The sequence below is a fragment of the Theileria orientalis genome, chromosome 4 (genome assembly GCF_000740895.1).
Source record: "Theileria orientalis strain Shintoku DNA, chromosome 4, complete genome".
NCBI classification, from domain to species: Eukaryota; Apicomplexa; class Aconoidasida; order Piroplasmida; family Theileriidae; genus Theileria; species Theileria orientalis.
In genome coordinates this window covers 1,554,782-1,568,555 of record NC_025263.1, presented here as the reverse complement: position 1 = coordinate 1,568,555, position 13,774 = coordinate 1,554,782, and the positions used below count along the sequence as shown (strand labels likewise).

General features: G+C 37.1%; 9 protein-coding genes across 9 annotated transcripts; 3 read left to right on the top strand and 6 right to left on the bottom strand.

The window, feature by feature from the left end:
- Positions 1 to 422: 422 nt before the first annotated feature.
- TOT_040000709 (uncharacterized protein) lies at positions 423 to 1,583 on the top strand (the record flags this gene model as incomplete). The annotated part of the gene is made up of 5 exons (XM_009694347.1): positions 423 to 468; positions 507 to 623; positions 667 to 801; positions 878 to 1,130; positions 1,163 to 1,583. The coding sequence occupies 5 exons, from the start codon at positions 423 to 425 to the stop codon at positions 1,581 to 1,583; spliced, it is 972 nt and encodes a 323-aa protein (XP_009692642.1).
- A 791-nt stretch (positions 1,584 to 2,374) lies between these two features.
- On the top strand, positions 2,375 to 2,923 carry TOT_040000708 (conserved hypothetical protein; the record flags this gene model as incomplete). The annotated part of the gene is made up of 1 exon (XM_009694346.1): positions 2,375 to 2,923. The coding sequence occupies one exon, from the start codon at positions 2,375 to 2,377 to the stop codon at positions 2,921 to 2,923; it is 549 nt and encodes a 182-aa protein (XP_009692641.1).
- A 798-nt stretch (positions 2,924 to 3,721) lies between these two features.
- On the bottom strand, positions 3,722 to 4,716 carry TOT_040000707 (nucleosome/chromatin assembly factor; the record flags this gene model as incomplete). The annotated part of the gene is made up of 3 exons (XM_009694345.1): positions 3,722 to 3,904; positions 4,046 to 4,093; positions 4,126 to 4,716. The coding sequence occupies 3 exons, from the start codon at positions 4,714 to 4,716 to the stop codon at positions 3,722 to 3,724; spliced, it is 822 nt and encodes a 273-aa protein (XP_009692640.1).
- Positions 4,717 to 4,893: 177 nt separating this feature from the next.
- TOT_040000706 (uncharacterized protein) lies at positions 4,894 to 7,268 on the bottom strand (the record flags this gene model as incomplete). The annotated part of the gene is given in 4 exon segments (XM_009694344.1): positions 4,894 to 5,947; positions 6,126 to 6,230; positions 6,371 to 6,756; positions 6,771 to 7,268. The coding sequence occupies 4 exon segments, from the start codon at positions 7,266 to 7,268 to the stop codon at positions 4,894 to 4,896; spliced, it is 2,043 nt and encodes a 680-aa protein (XP_009692639.1).
- Positions 7,269 to 8,508: 1,240 nt separating this feature from the next.
- TOT_040000705 (conserved hypothetical protein) lies at positions 8,509 to 9,294 on the top strand (the record flags this gene model as incomplete). Its single annotated transcript, XM_009694343.1, has 1 exon — positions 8,509 to 9,294. The coding sequence occupies one exon, from the start codon at positions 8,509 to 8,511 to the stop codon at positions 9,292 to 9,294; it is 786 nt and encodes a 261-aa protein (XP_009692638.1).
- Positions 9,295 to 9,317: 23 nt separating this feature from the next.
- On the bottom strand, positions 9,318 to 10,083 carry TOT_040000704 (conserved hypothetical protein; the record flags this gene model as incomplete). The annotated part of the gene is made up of 2 exons (XM_009694342.1): positions 9,318 to 9,790; positions 9,822 to 10,083. The coding sequence occupies 2 exons, from the start codon at positions 10,081 to 10,083 to the stop codon at positions 9,318 to 9,320; spliced, it is 735 nt and encodes a 244-aa protein (XP_009692637.1).
- Positions 10,084 to 10,477: 394 nt separating this feature from the next.
- On the bottom strand, positions 10,478 to 11,220 carry TOT_040000703 (uncharacterized protein; the record flags this gene model as incomplete). Its single annotated transcript, XM_009694341.1, has 3 exons — positions 10,478 to 10,788; positions 10,820 to 10,927; positions 10,959 to 11,220. 3 exons carry the CDS (start codon positions 11,218 to 11,220, stop codon positions 10,478 to 10,480), a joined length of 681 nt encoding a protein of 226 aa, XP_009692636.1.
- A 345-nt stretch (positions 11,221 to 11,565) lies between these two features.
- TOT_040000702 (uncharacterized protein) lies at positions 11,566 to 12,341 on the bottom strand (the record flags this gene model as incomplete). The annotated part of the gene is made up of 3 exons (XM_009694340.1): positions 11,566 to 11,903; positions 11,936 to 12,043; positions 12,074 to 12,341. The coding sequence occupies 3 exons, from the start codon at positions 12,339 to 12,341 to the stop codon at positions 11,566 to 11,568; spliced, it is 714 nt and encodes a 237-aa protein (XP_009692635.1).
- Positions 12,342 to 12,902: 561 nt separating this feature from the next.
- Positions 12,903 to 13,648, bottom strand: TOT_040000701 (uncharacterized protein; the record flags this gene model as incomplete). Its single annotated transcript, XM_009694339.1, has 3 exons — positions 12,903 to 13,216; positions 13,250 to 13,357; positions 13,390 to 13,648. 3 exons carry the CDS (start codon positions 13,646 to 13,648, stop codon positions 12,903 to 12,905), a joined length of 681 nt encoding a protein of 226 aa, XP_009692634.1.
- Between the last annotated feature and the right edge of the window lie 126 nt (positions 13,649 to 13,774).

The following is a 13,774-nucleotide window of genomic DNA, read 5'->3' as shown; positions in this document are numbered from 1 at the left end:
GATTTGTATAGTATATTTTGTTTATTTAATACACACTGTGAGTTGGGCCTGTTATGATCCTGACATACTGACTGTTTATAGAAATTACAAATTTGTTGTTTACACATTACCAAAGAGCTCGACAAGATTAACTCTTCTTACCATAACTTGAAAACGGAGCTCTCTGATTTGAAGAAGTTCAAGGAGGAATCCGAGAAGAAGCTGAAGACCAAAATTTTGGACGAATTTTCCAACATAAACAACGGCCTCGTCATGGAATCCAGGGCCAGAGAGGAGTCCGACAACGACATAGTGGAGGCACTACACAAGTACGCCAAAATACTAAATGATTATTCCAACTTCACTCCCTTTAAGTTTCAGCCCACCTGATTTAACGTATTTGTAACATATTTTTGTGTATTATACTTGTTTTACTATATAATATGACCATCAAGTTAACTCTACAGTCATCGTTAAATGAGCACAGAGGTACGGATTTAACTTTAGATTCAATTTAAATTATTTAGGATGCATAAATAACATCAAGTTTGACTCCACGGGGGTCTATTGCATGAGCGCTGCCAACGACAGGAGCGTTAGGTTGTGGAATCCTTCCAAACAGCTACACATTAAGAAATTTTTTGGTAATTCTCTATTTAATTACAAATAGAATTTACGTTCATTCAGGTCCACACAATTACGAAGTTAATGACGTGTGTTTGAGAGAGGACAATAAGAATTTTGTAACTGTTGGTGCTGAGCATTCCGCGTTCTTGTGGGATACTCTCGAGGCCAAGGTGATTAGAAAATACAATCATGGAGGTATGGATTAGTTATACTTTTGACTGTCCATCTGTTTTAAACTCAGATGATCACTTTACTACATGATTTTATTCAGGTAAGATTGGATGTTGTAACTACATTTGGAAGAACGATCTTTTGGTCACTGGCAGCGAGGACAGGACTGTGAAGATATGGGACAACAGGAATAGACATCCAGTGCAGACTTTTCCGGACGCCAAGGACACAGTTTCCTGCGTCGTCGAGTCCAATTCAACAATTTCTGCCTCTTCAATAGACGGGCACGTCCGCCACTACGACCTTCGCAAGGGCCTCTTAAAGGACGACTCCTTCACCCACTCCGTTATCTCGTTAGTTTTATAATCCTATTATTACTTTTTAGGATTTCTGTCCTTACTGGAGTTCCTGACTGCTACATTTTGGCTTCTCTTGACGACTCAATTAAGCTTGTAGACAATGGGTCCGTTCTTAACACCTACAGCGGCCATCGCTATAATAATTATAAGCTCCACTGCACTCTTGACCCTCTAGAGAGGTTCGTCATGTCTGGTTGCTCCTCTGGCGACATTCTCTTCTGGCCCATCAATGACACCTCTGGAGGCCACGGTGTGCTTTTCAAGTCTGCTCACGAGGGTATGGTCACCTGCTTATCCTTTTCAAACCCCGACCTTCTCAGTTCCAGCGGGAAGTTGAAAAAGGACGTTGAAAAGAACGTCCGTGATCTAATTTTAAAACAGGGCAACATCTTAGTATCTGGCGGCAGGGACGGTTGCTTAAAGATTTGGAATCTAACTTATGATTAACACACAAATTGCCCATTTCACATCGCATAACAGACTTCTGTTGTCTAACAATCAACATATTTAATGTACTATAGTTTTCTCTAATTTCCGACTACTTGATATCACTTTTTGTGGCATAATTAACAATCAGTTGGGTAGCACTAATATTACTCAACCTAATCATGTATTGTGTCTATATATACAAAATTGGTTTAAATAAACTATTTAATATGAATTTATCATAATTTTTAATTAAAATCACATATATTTATACACATACATATATGATATGTATGATATCTGTTATTTGTTGCTAATGTGTGTATCAACCATTTGACACAAACACAACATTAATGTATATTAGATGTATAGATAACTTCTAAACAGTTGTTTGGTAATGTACAATACGTTTTAGTAACACATGGTTGATATGGAAACATAACTGAGTGTGTCTGTACAGACTGGATAAATGAATACTCTGGTTCATAACTATAACAAGTTCAAATATTGAAAAAACAGGGTTTATCTCATTCAACTATCTGACAACTAGACAGAATGAAGAAATCAATTTGAAATTAGTGGTTATAATGGATGTTATTATGGGTAGTAATTATGGCCAAATACAGTCATTCAATAACAAACAACTCATTACGTGAACTAACGACCAGTTTGGAGTCAATGTGTGATGAGAGGTGTTGACGAGTTGGAGTCGATGTAAGGGGTATACCAACTACTTAAATCCCCATCGGGTACTGGGGATTGATTAAGCAGTTATTATAATTCACTTTTAACTAGACATTACATCGAATACAATGAAATTCGCTATATTGGCCTTTCTCGCCTTTTGGTCTGCCAAACTCGCTGCCGCTGAAAACGCATTCAATGGTACAGTTAATTTGAAAGAGCTCGGTTTTGTCGATTGGAAAGCAGGCACAGACAAAACCAAGTGCCCTCTTAAACTTCCAGACGGAGTTTTCTTGCACAGGACGGTTGATCACAAGGGTTTCCACCTAACCTGGGTTAAGCCAGTCCATGCTTTGGTAAAAAAACTCGTCTGCGAAAATCACGTTGTATGGGAGGGAGCTGCTGGAGAATTGCTTTTGGACTTCCACTTCTTCGGAAAGGTTGATGGTAAAATGTATGTTCACCTTGAGCACCTCACAGCACTTGGTGGTGTTGCACATGGTTTCCTTCTATTCGAAGGAGCTGCAGCTGGAAAGGTCTTGGGTCTCGTACCTTTTGTTCGCGCCGTGGTTGATTTGCTGGGCAAGGACTTCTTAAGTGTAAAACTCCCAGAAGCCGAATTTTTACATCATCTAGCACATCATGTGAAATCATTGCCTGCAGCACCAGCAGAATAAACAGTTGCATAATTTAGCTGGATAAAGTATTAACAAAACATTTGCTAAATCAGTAATAAACAATCTGGGACTTTTGTTTACTACGCCGCTCGTCGAATAATATAAAGTCCTTCACATTATATATTTATTAATTTTATGTTATTTGTTGTTCAGGTGAATGTGCAACTAGTAAACAGTATTGTGTGTCTGATAACTTACTGTTTATATTTGTTAGTGTCCAACTGTAGTAAATTATTAAATTATCAAAATAAAAGTATTTTCAACTCCATTAATTTTAACGTGTTATTAAATGTGTTTATATGACTTGGATGTATTTGTAAGTAATTAATATTTTAAATATCTGTTTATAGTTCAACACCATAACCGAATTTATTAAACAGCAGTAGTTGCATCAACTTGTATAAATATTTAAATTCTAATTTATTGTACAAGTATATGTTCATTATTATGATATTGTGTTGAGTATGACATATAGTGATAAATGTATTTGACATTGGAAATTTAACTCAAATATTAGTTAAATCCAAACATAAAATTAAAAATTCACAAGTGATTAAAATATTAAGAATTTGTATAGTATATTTTGTTTATTTAATACACACTGTGAGTTGGGCCTGTTATGATCCTGACATACTGACTGTTTATATAAATCAACAAATTGTTACCCACACATTGGCTCTAGCATTATTTCTAATAACTTAGATTGAATCTTTAGTTCTAACTATAGTGTTACCAGTGGTAACGTGTGCACGCGTTGCTCATCAAATAATATTAATTGAAATACTTTCAGTTTTTTTGCTAAAATAGCCATGAAAATGGGTACCTCGATCCAACTTGACTTTCCACTTCTGGCTCATCGTCTGACTCTGACTCTACTGATTCACCATCCATCTCTGCCTGGTAACGCCTCACGTATTTTAGTGGATTCCTCCATATTCTATCCTTTATACACATTGCCATCTTCAGGTCATCATATTCAATCTAAATAAAGTTAGATAGGTTACGCAAATAAAGGAAATTTAGGTTAAGATGGGATCAATAGCAAAAAAATAAACACATACATATACACAAGTATAGTATAAAATAATCATGTTGGTGTTACTAAATAAATGCTTTACTTACCTTCGACTCGAAAAATCTAAAGAACCCTTGATATGATTCCGGAATCTCCTGTAATACGGCTGTTAAGTCTGAGCTCTTACGTAGTTTATCCATGATATGTTGCTCGACTCCGATGTTACGTCGTCCCTGAGAAAGTTGAACTTTCTCCACAACTTCGTGTTAGAAAAGTACTTATTTTCCGTGAAATGGAATGCTATTTCAAAGGACTCCTCGATTTCGTTCGACTCGTGGACCTCCACTCTCACGTCGTTCAGGTGATACAGTATGTCAAAGTCCTCCTCCGAGACCCACAGGCGTGAAGTTTTGCAGCCCAGGAACGCGTTAAGCCAAAATCCTGGCCAGCTCTTCGTTCCGTACTCCGAGTTTTCAATGTTGATCACCTCGTCCTTCACACTCAGGTTTTGCAAACTCAGCTCAATGTCCACCACCTCCTCCGGGAATCTCACGTACGGATCCGTGGTCTCTCTGGCTGACAACTGCTTTATATCCACTGTTGGCCTGTATTTACTCGCCGGATCGTTCAATATGGCTACTCTGTCTTCCGATATTGCATTAAGCTGCCTGTTGTACCACTTGTACAACTCCGTCAGCCTAATGTTCAATTCCTCAGTCAAATCGGCCGATTTCGCCTGTAATTTATTTAAGCTTTTTACTATTAACAATTCTTCCATTTTGTGGCCGGTCCTCTTGCGAATCCTCTGTTTTTTTGTGTTTACTTGTGCTTTTGCTATTGTACATTTTTTTTCATCCACACTGTACACATTCCGTTCATTACCGAACCTAAGGACACATATTTATTTTAGCTTAAAAATATGCACATATCACATGTATTCACGCATCGCGTATAGCTAACCTCCCGAAAGTATGAGCCCTACATCAGGATCAGGGTGTACATCCACTGACGAAATGTTACATTTTTTCGGTTCCATTTCACCGTTGCAGCTCAGACTGTCCACCATCTTCCCCGTGTTCATGTCTATTATGTATGCCTTCACCTTATCTTCGTTGTCTATTCTTGGAATCACCAGGTTTTTGCCATCCTGGCAGATTCTCTTCCAGCTTCTGAAAAGCACCTGGTCTTCTTCCTCCAGCTGCAGGCTTTTGTAGCCTTCTCTGTCGTTCTGTTTAATTTTTTTAGCGTTTTTGATGGCGAATTTGTCCTGCTTCGACTCGTACTCGTATGTTTTTATTCCTCCCAGGTCTCCTACGCACACCAGCTTTCTTTTACTATCGTCCACCAGCAGGTCCCACACTCCCATTTCGTCCGGTCCTGCTTCTATTGTCTGTATTGGCATGAGTGTTTGTGCGTCCCATATTCTTATGTTTTCGTTGAATCCGCATGTCACTATTCTTTTTGCCACCTTAAGGCTTATTGACGAGAGTGGCGTCACGTGTGCCCAGAGTGAACTTAGTGGCTTTGACCATGGCTTACTGTTGAGGTCATTTTCGTTTGCGTAGTATATGTTTCTGCTCGACATTAGTCTCAGGTCCCACATTTTAAGGAATCCGTCTCCTCCGCCCGTGTACAGTATGAAGTCGTGGTCTGGCGAGGGGCACACGCACAGCGTTCCTCCTGTGTGTGTTTCTCCTATCGTCAGCAGGCTGTTGTCCTTGTTTAGGTGCGTTCCTATCATGTTTACTGCGCTCACTGACACGTATCCGTCCGACGAGGACACGTATACACATTTTCCTGTGTTACTGAATGCGAAGTCGCACAGATGTGGCAGATTCATGTCATTTTCCATGAATATTCCTTCAAAGTACTTGTGGTTCGCTCCTTTTTGTGCCTTCAGGTCCATCAGCCTTATGTATCCTAGGGAATCCACTGCCACTGCCAAGGATTCTTTCCTTAATGGTGAGAATCTTGCTCTCGTCACGCAGCTCTTCGCATCTCCTTCAAAGCTACAGTATGGGAACATATTTTTTACTCGTACACATCTTTTATTTATTATTAACACATACTTTTCATACACTATTATTTCATTCACCACATATTTTATACTATTAGTTTAATTTACATTTTTTATTCTTTTTTTCCTTTTTATTTTACCTATTTTCTCTCTTTATTCTTTCTGTTAACAGATTTACGTATTTTTGTTCCACCTTGTTCAACTTTCTCTTCGACAACTCCTCTAATGACTCTTCTATCACTTTATTCCTATCAAAATCCATGACTGAGCAGCACCTGAGTGTTCATACAACTCTGTATTCTTATTATAACATACTCATAACCCTAATTAACTATCGTACTAGTTTTTCATCTTGTCTATTTATCCACCTATCCATCTGGCTACTTTTTTCATTTATCTTGTGACGATTTCTTACCATGCCACTTGTGTTATTATTTGATTCGGCGAACTCCTCATGATCTTCATGTATTTGTTCAACAGGTGTTCCATCAGCTCCTCGTCCTTCATGCTCAGCATCACGTTCCCCTGCCTCCTCGTCTTGTACTCCTTCAGGGCCTCAAACACTTGCGCGTATGATATTGCGTCTATGTCACCGCACTCCGCCACCTTCCTCAGACACTCGTCTACAAACTCCTTGTCGTTGTAGCTTAGTTTTCCTAGACTCCACAGTATGTTCGCTGTTAAATTTGTATTTTCCTTCCACTTACCCAGCTCTCTGATCTTAATTGTTTCCATCTTCTCCTTCAAGTTTTCCACCAGTGCTACAAATTTCCATTTCCCTATCTTCCATATTTCTGTGGCCTACCTCTTATTACATCGTATCTTCTTTTATTCAGTCTCGCCAGTGACACTAGGCAATTTGCTATGTTCTGGTACGTCATTATTCCTGCCGTTTCCACGATGTAGTCCAGTATTAGCGGCATTCTTGCGTCCTTCTTTATGTTAAACACTGAGAACACGTGCAGCACCAGCGGTATTTGGTGCGGTTCAAAGTTTTCCTTGTTGATCTTCTTCATCAGCTCCAGCAGCTTATCGAACAGCTCCCAGTCCATGATCTCCAGCTTTGCGAACGAGTACATTATCAGCACTGAGTTTGTTGCTGACATTTCCTCCATGATCTCTCTTCTCATACACATTCTTGATATTGCGGTCGCTGCGCTTCTCACCACGTCTCCGTCCACGTGCACCTTTCTATTTTTCAACAACACCAGCGTGTTTGCGATTGTCGCCAGGTCCATGCTGTTCGCTTCATCCATTCTATCTATCAGCACTGCTATCACCTTGTTGTAGAAACTCTGCTCCTTCATTCCCATCTTACTTACGCCTACATTCTCGTTAGTTTAACTTGTGCCTTTGCTATGCACACACTCATCCACTTACTGTTTACTAGTGGCGACAGCACACATATCGGCATCATACACGACCTTTTTAGAGCGAAATCTGCCACTACTTTACACAATTCGCCAATCTCATCCCCTTCGAACAACTCCGTCACGCTGTATGCTATTGTTCTAACTTCCGTGACTGTAAATTGATTTATTCTCAATCTTATCTCTTCGAGCAAGCTTATACACAGCTCATAGTCCACATTCTTGTTTTCAGAACGCAATCTTGCCGACTTTTCTACGTTTTATTAGTGTTAAACTTATTTATTATTCTCCTTCTTACCTATGAATTTTGCTATATCTGCTGGTGTTTCATACTTTTTCTTATCGTTAGCGTTACTATGTCTAACTATGAATCCGACACTTCTGCGATAAGAGTTGAAAATTAGTGGAATCCTGGATGAATACATATCTACTATTTTGTTGTCGAATTGTCATTTTAATCTTATTTTAAATAATTTTTTAAACATAAAAATCATTTACACAATATATTACATTACAAATCTTATTTTATACTAATTCAATTAAGGTTAATATAACATGTATTGTGAGGGCTATAAACAATTATAAATAAGAATTATATTTTAAGTTTCACCATCCTTCTATAGACTATTATTTTTTTAAATGTATTTTATAACTATTTTCATGGTTTAATTATAGACAGTTGTGTTTGTTTTCAATATTGGCTAGTCGATTTGCTAATATATATTAAGTATAATTATCATCAATATAAAGTTTGAAAGGTTACTCAATTTTCTTCTAAATTTTTAAAGAATTATTTATATGGTTACACATTCGTTTATTACCGTTATTTTCAACTTTGTTTTTACACACCTTACACATAAGAGAAGAGTGGGCGTATACAGCATTATAGGAAGGAAGTAAATGGTATCTGCGTTTATTTAAACAAACATTATCATCCTCAACATTTATTAAATCAATGTGTGGGATGTTAAAGCGGCAAACATGAAAAAATCGTGATTTACTGATTTCACCAATTATGTGGACGAGATGGACGTATTTCTAATTACTATATCCATATCCATTGCACATACATCTTAATAAAAAAATTCCTATCGAATTATGACATGCAAGACCCACCTGAGTTTGAAAACACACATGGCTCATGCCAATATTATCCATGTTTATTTTTTGTTAATGTTTAACGATGAGTTCCTATTTGTCTGGTAAAAAAGATACTTGTGGCAACCGTTTGAGGATACCGTTTCCGAAACTAACACCAAATGCTGAGGAAGGTTCCGAGATCGAGTTTGAGGGGTGGCTTCATCTGGGGGAGCCGATTCAGGAGCGGGACTTTCACATAAACCGAAGGTGCCAACGACCTTGCTCCACCGGCAACATCTGTTCACACTCGTGTAAAAAGGATGATAATTTATTCCACAATCAAGGATATACCAACGTAGAGGTCGCCTCCAACTGCAGGCACGGCCCTAATCACGTGTGTACGCACAACTCAGAAACCGTTAACGTCGTGAACAGGAAGGGGACCTGTGCAAATTGCGTCTCAGGAAACAACACTCATGGAGCTGGCTTCAGACAAAACGACCAGGTTTACTATGTCACCAACAAGCCGAACCCTCCCACTGTCGTTGTTCAGAAGCCGCACACCGTGGTTGTGAGGAACCGTTCGACTCCTCCCATTGTCGTCAGACAGCCTGCCCCGAACGTTATTGTAAAGAACGAGCGCCCTCAGCCTATTTATGTTCAAAACTGTCCACCTAACGTCATTGTTTCAAATCCTCAAGACTCTCCTCCCAGGAACTCTCCCTGCATGTCTAACGTTCAAAACGCTCAGCATTTCGCCAGGTTCAACGGCCCTGCTTTCGGGCGGCAGCCTGCTTGTGGCATCGGGAGGACTCAGCACAATCCTGGCGCGAGTTGCAGGAACCATAAGTCACATAATTGCAATAACTCTAACTATGTAAATTTTTAACTCATTTGTTACGTGATAGCATATTACTGGTTCAGGTACTCTATTTTTTTATCCATCAGTCCCATTCCTATTCCGTTCCACATGAAGATACATATTGAGGAGAGTGTGTAGAGGAGGTGCGAGAGCTCGTGGAACTCAAACATTCCCTTGAAAAAGTTTGGCTTCTCCAGGTAGTACACCAACACTCCTGTTGCTACCATGATGTATCCGAAAACATAGTAAAACAGTGCCATGTGCATTTTATACATGTAGAACTTGTAAGGCACGAAGTTGCAGATGCTGTGCGATATCCAAAACAGAAATATTCTCAGCGACTTTTCTGTGAATATAAAATTCATCAGCAAACACGCAAACATTCCTAAAAATACGTCATGAGGCCCTATCTTACCGTAGAAGTTAATTAACAAGTGGAAGACTAGCATGATAACGTGCTTATCCTTTTCGATGAAGTGTACAAACGCGGGAAATGCGTTGGTTATGTTTATCAAAAAAATTGCTACGTATTATTTTTTTAACTTTCTTCTTACCTCCGTAGTCGATTCTTCTCAAAACTGATCTGTAAAACGTGTTTCCTGAACTTGCGTGAAAAACTACGCAAGCCACGGTATGCAGTAGAATTCCGAGGAGATATATATATATGCTAAGCCTAGACAAATAGTCAGGTCTCAATTTCAGGTATTTAAAGTAGAAGAGGGGCAACATAAACAAATTTAGGATGTATATTCTTCCTCGTAATAGAGGGACGCCCTTTCTCTTATTATATAAAAAATTCAATTTATGATCCTTCATTTTAATTTAAAATATTAAATATTAGTGTATGCTATGTAAAGCAAATCTATAGAGAATAATGGTAAATATAACAATAACAAAACATTAAATCAAATTCATAATTTGTGACAAGTAAATAATATGAATCAAGTAAATATATAATACAAAATTATATAATTGTAAGTCTCAGGTTACAATTATAAAAACAAACTAACAATATTGAACCGATTAACACAGAAATGGGGAAGTAGAATCCGTAACAAACAAACTCAATAATTGAGGCACAATATTTTAATGTACAAACAAAAACTGATATATTAAATTAATTTAAAAGAGGATTCCATCATTCAGGTGCCTTATATTCTCAGGTTTTGGTGCACATTTACTAAGTAACATTATTGTTACAATGACGATTTTACCTTTGCCATATTATTATGCTACAATTCATCATAAAGGCCATAAATATGGCAATTAGATAAAATGTATGGCAAAGTTCGTGGAACTCAAACACTCCTTCAAAAAAATTTGGCTTCTGAGTCGTCCAAATGATAGCCCCGGACATGAACAAAGTTGAGGATATAAGGTAAAATACTAGGGCCAGGTACCTTTTGTGTGCAAAAATATTGTACAAAAAATGTACTGAAATAAAGTTTGGTGCCGCCAGCATCACGTATCTGTAAAACCTCTTTGAGTAAATAAGGTCCGTGTTTAAATACGCCAAAGCTCCTATAAATAATTATGTTTTGTGTGTGAGTACCTAGAAAATTTACAAACAAATGTGTCAATAATACAATAAGATCCAAGTCTGTTTTCAGGAAATACATCATTCCGGGAAAGGGCGATCCCAAATTTGCCATAAATACCCCTGAATTATGATTAAAAACCACATTCAGTACCTGCGTAATCCATTCTTCTATAGGTTGATCTGTCTATTAAGTTACAGGAGCCATTATGGTATAAAGCACACGCCAGTGTATTAAACACATAACACAAAAAGTGTATGTAGAATGTGAGTCTAGTGTCATTATCCAACTCATATTTTGTAATACTGTAATAATACAATGGTATCATCAAGAAATTAAAAATATATATTCTTCCTCGTAATAGAGGGACGCCCTTTCTCTTATTATATAAAAAATTCAATTTATGATCCTTCATTTTAATTTAAAATATTAAATATTAGTGTATGCTATGTAAAGCAAATCTATAGAGAATAATGGTAAATATAACAATAACAAAACATTAAATCAAATTCATAATTTGTGACAAGTAAATAATATGAATCAAGTAAATATATAATACAAAATTATATAATTGTAAGTCTCAGGTTACAATTATAAAAACAAACTAACAATATTGAACCGATTAACACAGAAATGGGGAAGTAGAATCCGTATTATCTATTTATTTAAATCGTAAGGTCAAACACATAGGATAAATTAGTAGCTATTAACCATACATATTATGTTATTCAAATGATATTAATTTTACAAGTCAATGTTTCTATCCAAATACCCTTTGAAGTACTGTTGCTCTATCGTTTTTACAAATAAAAAAGTTAGCCATTGAAACTCCTGAAAATCCGAGCAAGCAGAATATATGGAACAGTTCATGATATTCAAATACTCCTGGTATCAAGTTTGGAAATTTAGAGCCGTATACAAACGCTCCTAGTGTGTATATCAAACCACCTAGAATGAGCGAAACAATGGCATTATGGTATTTTGACCTTAAAAACATGGGTAATAGAATATAATAGGGTGTCGATATGAGGACGTAGACAATTGACCTGACTCTTTTAGATGTGTAGCAGAAATTAAACAACAGTGACGAGAATACGCCTAAATTCCATCTATTTCTTACTTACACGTACCTGTAAAAATCAATATCCAGTGCAGTACTCCTAGAATTACCATAAAATCGTTGGTCATCAGTAATGAGTAAGTAGGTATCCCGCCAGCACCGATCATCAGAAATATTCCTAATAAATCTTAGTAAATTACACACAAACCTGCATAATCTATTCTTCTTAATACTGAATACTCTTCCTGCTCCCATATCCTCAAATGTAAAACAATACTAGACAAAAAATTGAATGCGGCGCAGAATGAAAAAATAAGAAATGGCATTTTTTCTAAGTTTTTTTGTTTAAAGAAAATTTTAAACAACACGATGGGAAATATCAGGAAGAAGAGAAGGTTAATTTTGCCCCTGAGAACAGGTAGCTTTGCCTCCTTAGATCCCCCTGAAGGGCTTTTATCAAATTTATTAGAGGTCATAATCTATAGTACAAATGAGAATAATGTTTGAAATAAAATGTTGCGCCTCCTGGAACAATCAATTCAATTTATTAGATATCAGAGGATTTGAAACAAGTAAATGAGAGATAGTACAGATCTATAATTACAATTATTATTAGGACCTGAGGAATAACAAAACATAAACTTGAGAAAAAAGGTCCTAAATTATTTTTTTAAATTTATTTCTAGTTTTTTATTACCGTCTTGTTTTTACGATGGGGACGCATCAAATGTGTATAAATAACATTATACCCTTTACTGTTGTTAATTTTACCTTAAACCTCGTTCTTAGGTTTCTTTTTATCACTAGGAAGATTACGTATTATATTAGATATTTTTGCTTTTATTCTTACCTAGGTCTCTTTTCTTTACTTTACTGTACGTCGGAATGACCGGCAGATTTTATCGGGAAGTATCGTATTTATGTAAATATATACTTTTTATTTTATTAAATTATGCATCAGTCGATGGCTTGTATTTAAGGATTGCTTGAGATAACGGAGAATCTCAACACTCAAACAACACTTTCTCATATAGCTATTACACCTTGTTGTATTCCAAATAAATATAGTTTACTGACAGTGACGACATGAATCCGAAACAACAAAAGAGGTGAAATAGTTCGTGTGATTCAAATATTCCCGGTATCAGATTCGGCTTCCCGAGCGCGTAAAACACCGATCCCGTTATATAGAAAAATGCTATCGACAGCATTAGCACACTCTCCTTATACATCTTCATGGTTGCGGCTATGTATGGATAAAAGAAATAAGGTGCTGAGACCAACGTATATACCAATGATCGGAACCACTTAGGGGTGCACGTGAAATTAAACAAAATTGACCCAAATGCGCCTAAAGTTACATTAATTCACTTTACGTACTCACCAAACAATATTATTGACCAATGTGTGAGTACCATTATGACCATTTTGCTATTGAAGAGGTAGTGTACTGCGCATGGGAACCCGGAGCCTCCAATCATCAGGAATATAGCTAACAGAATTCATTATTGTTCTAAAACACACCTGCATAGTCCAGTCTTCTCAGCAACGACCTGTTGTGCTTGTTCCAGTGGTTGTTGTGTAACACAGTAACGGTGATTAGGATGAAGAGGGTACACAGCAAGTAGACGTAACATGCCAACTTGTAGGACAAGTCACACTTGTACTTAAACAACTCAAAAATGATAAGGATGAAGAGGGCGAATATGGGAATGTGCACTTTCCCCCTTAGTGAAGGCACTTGCTTTTCTACATTTTTATTAGAGTCCATATTAGCATCCATGATATATTTGCTTTATGACGTTTCAAGTTCCGATTCCACCACTTTCCACATTCTGCTGATCTACAACTGATAGTTAAAGCCTAAATGTATAGAAATGTGTACAAATCACTTTAGGCCATCGCCCAA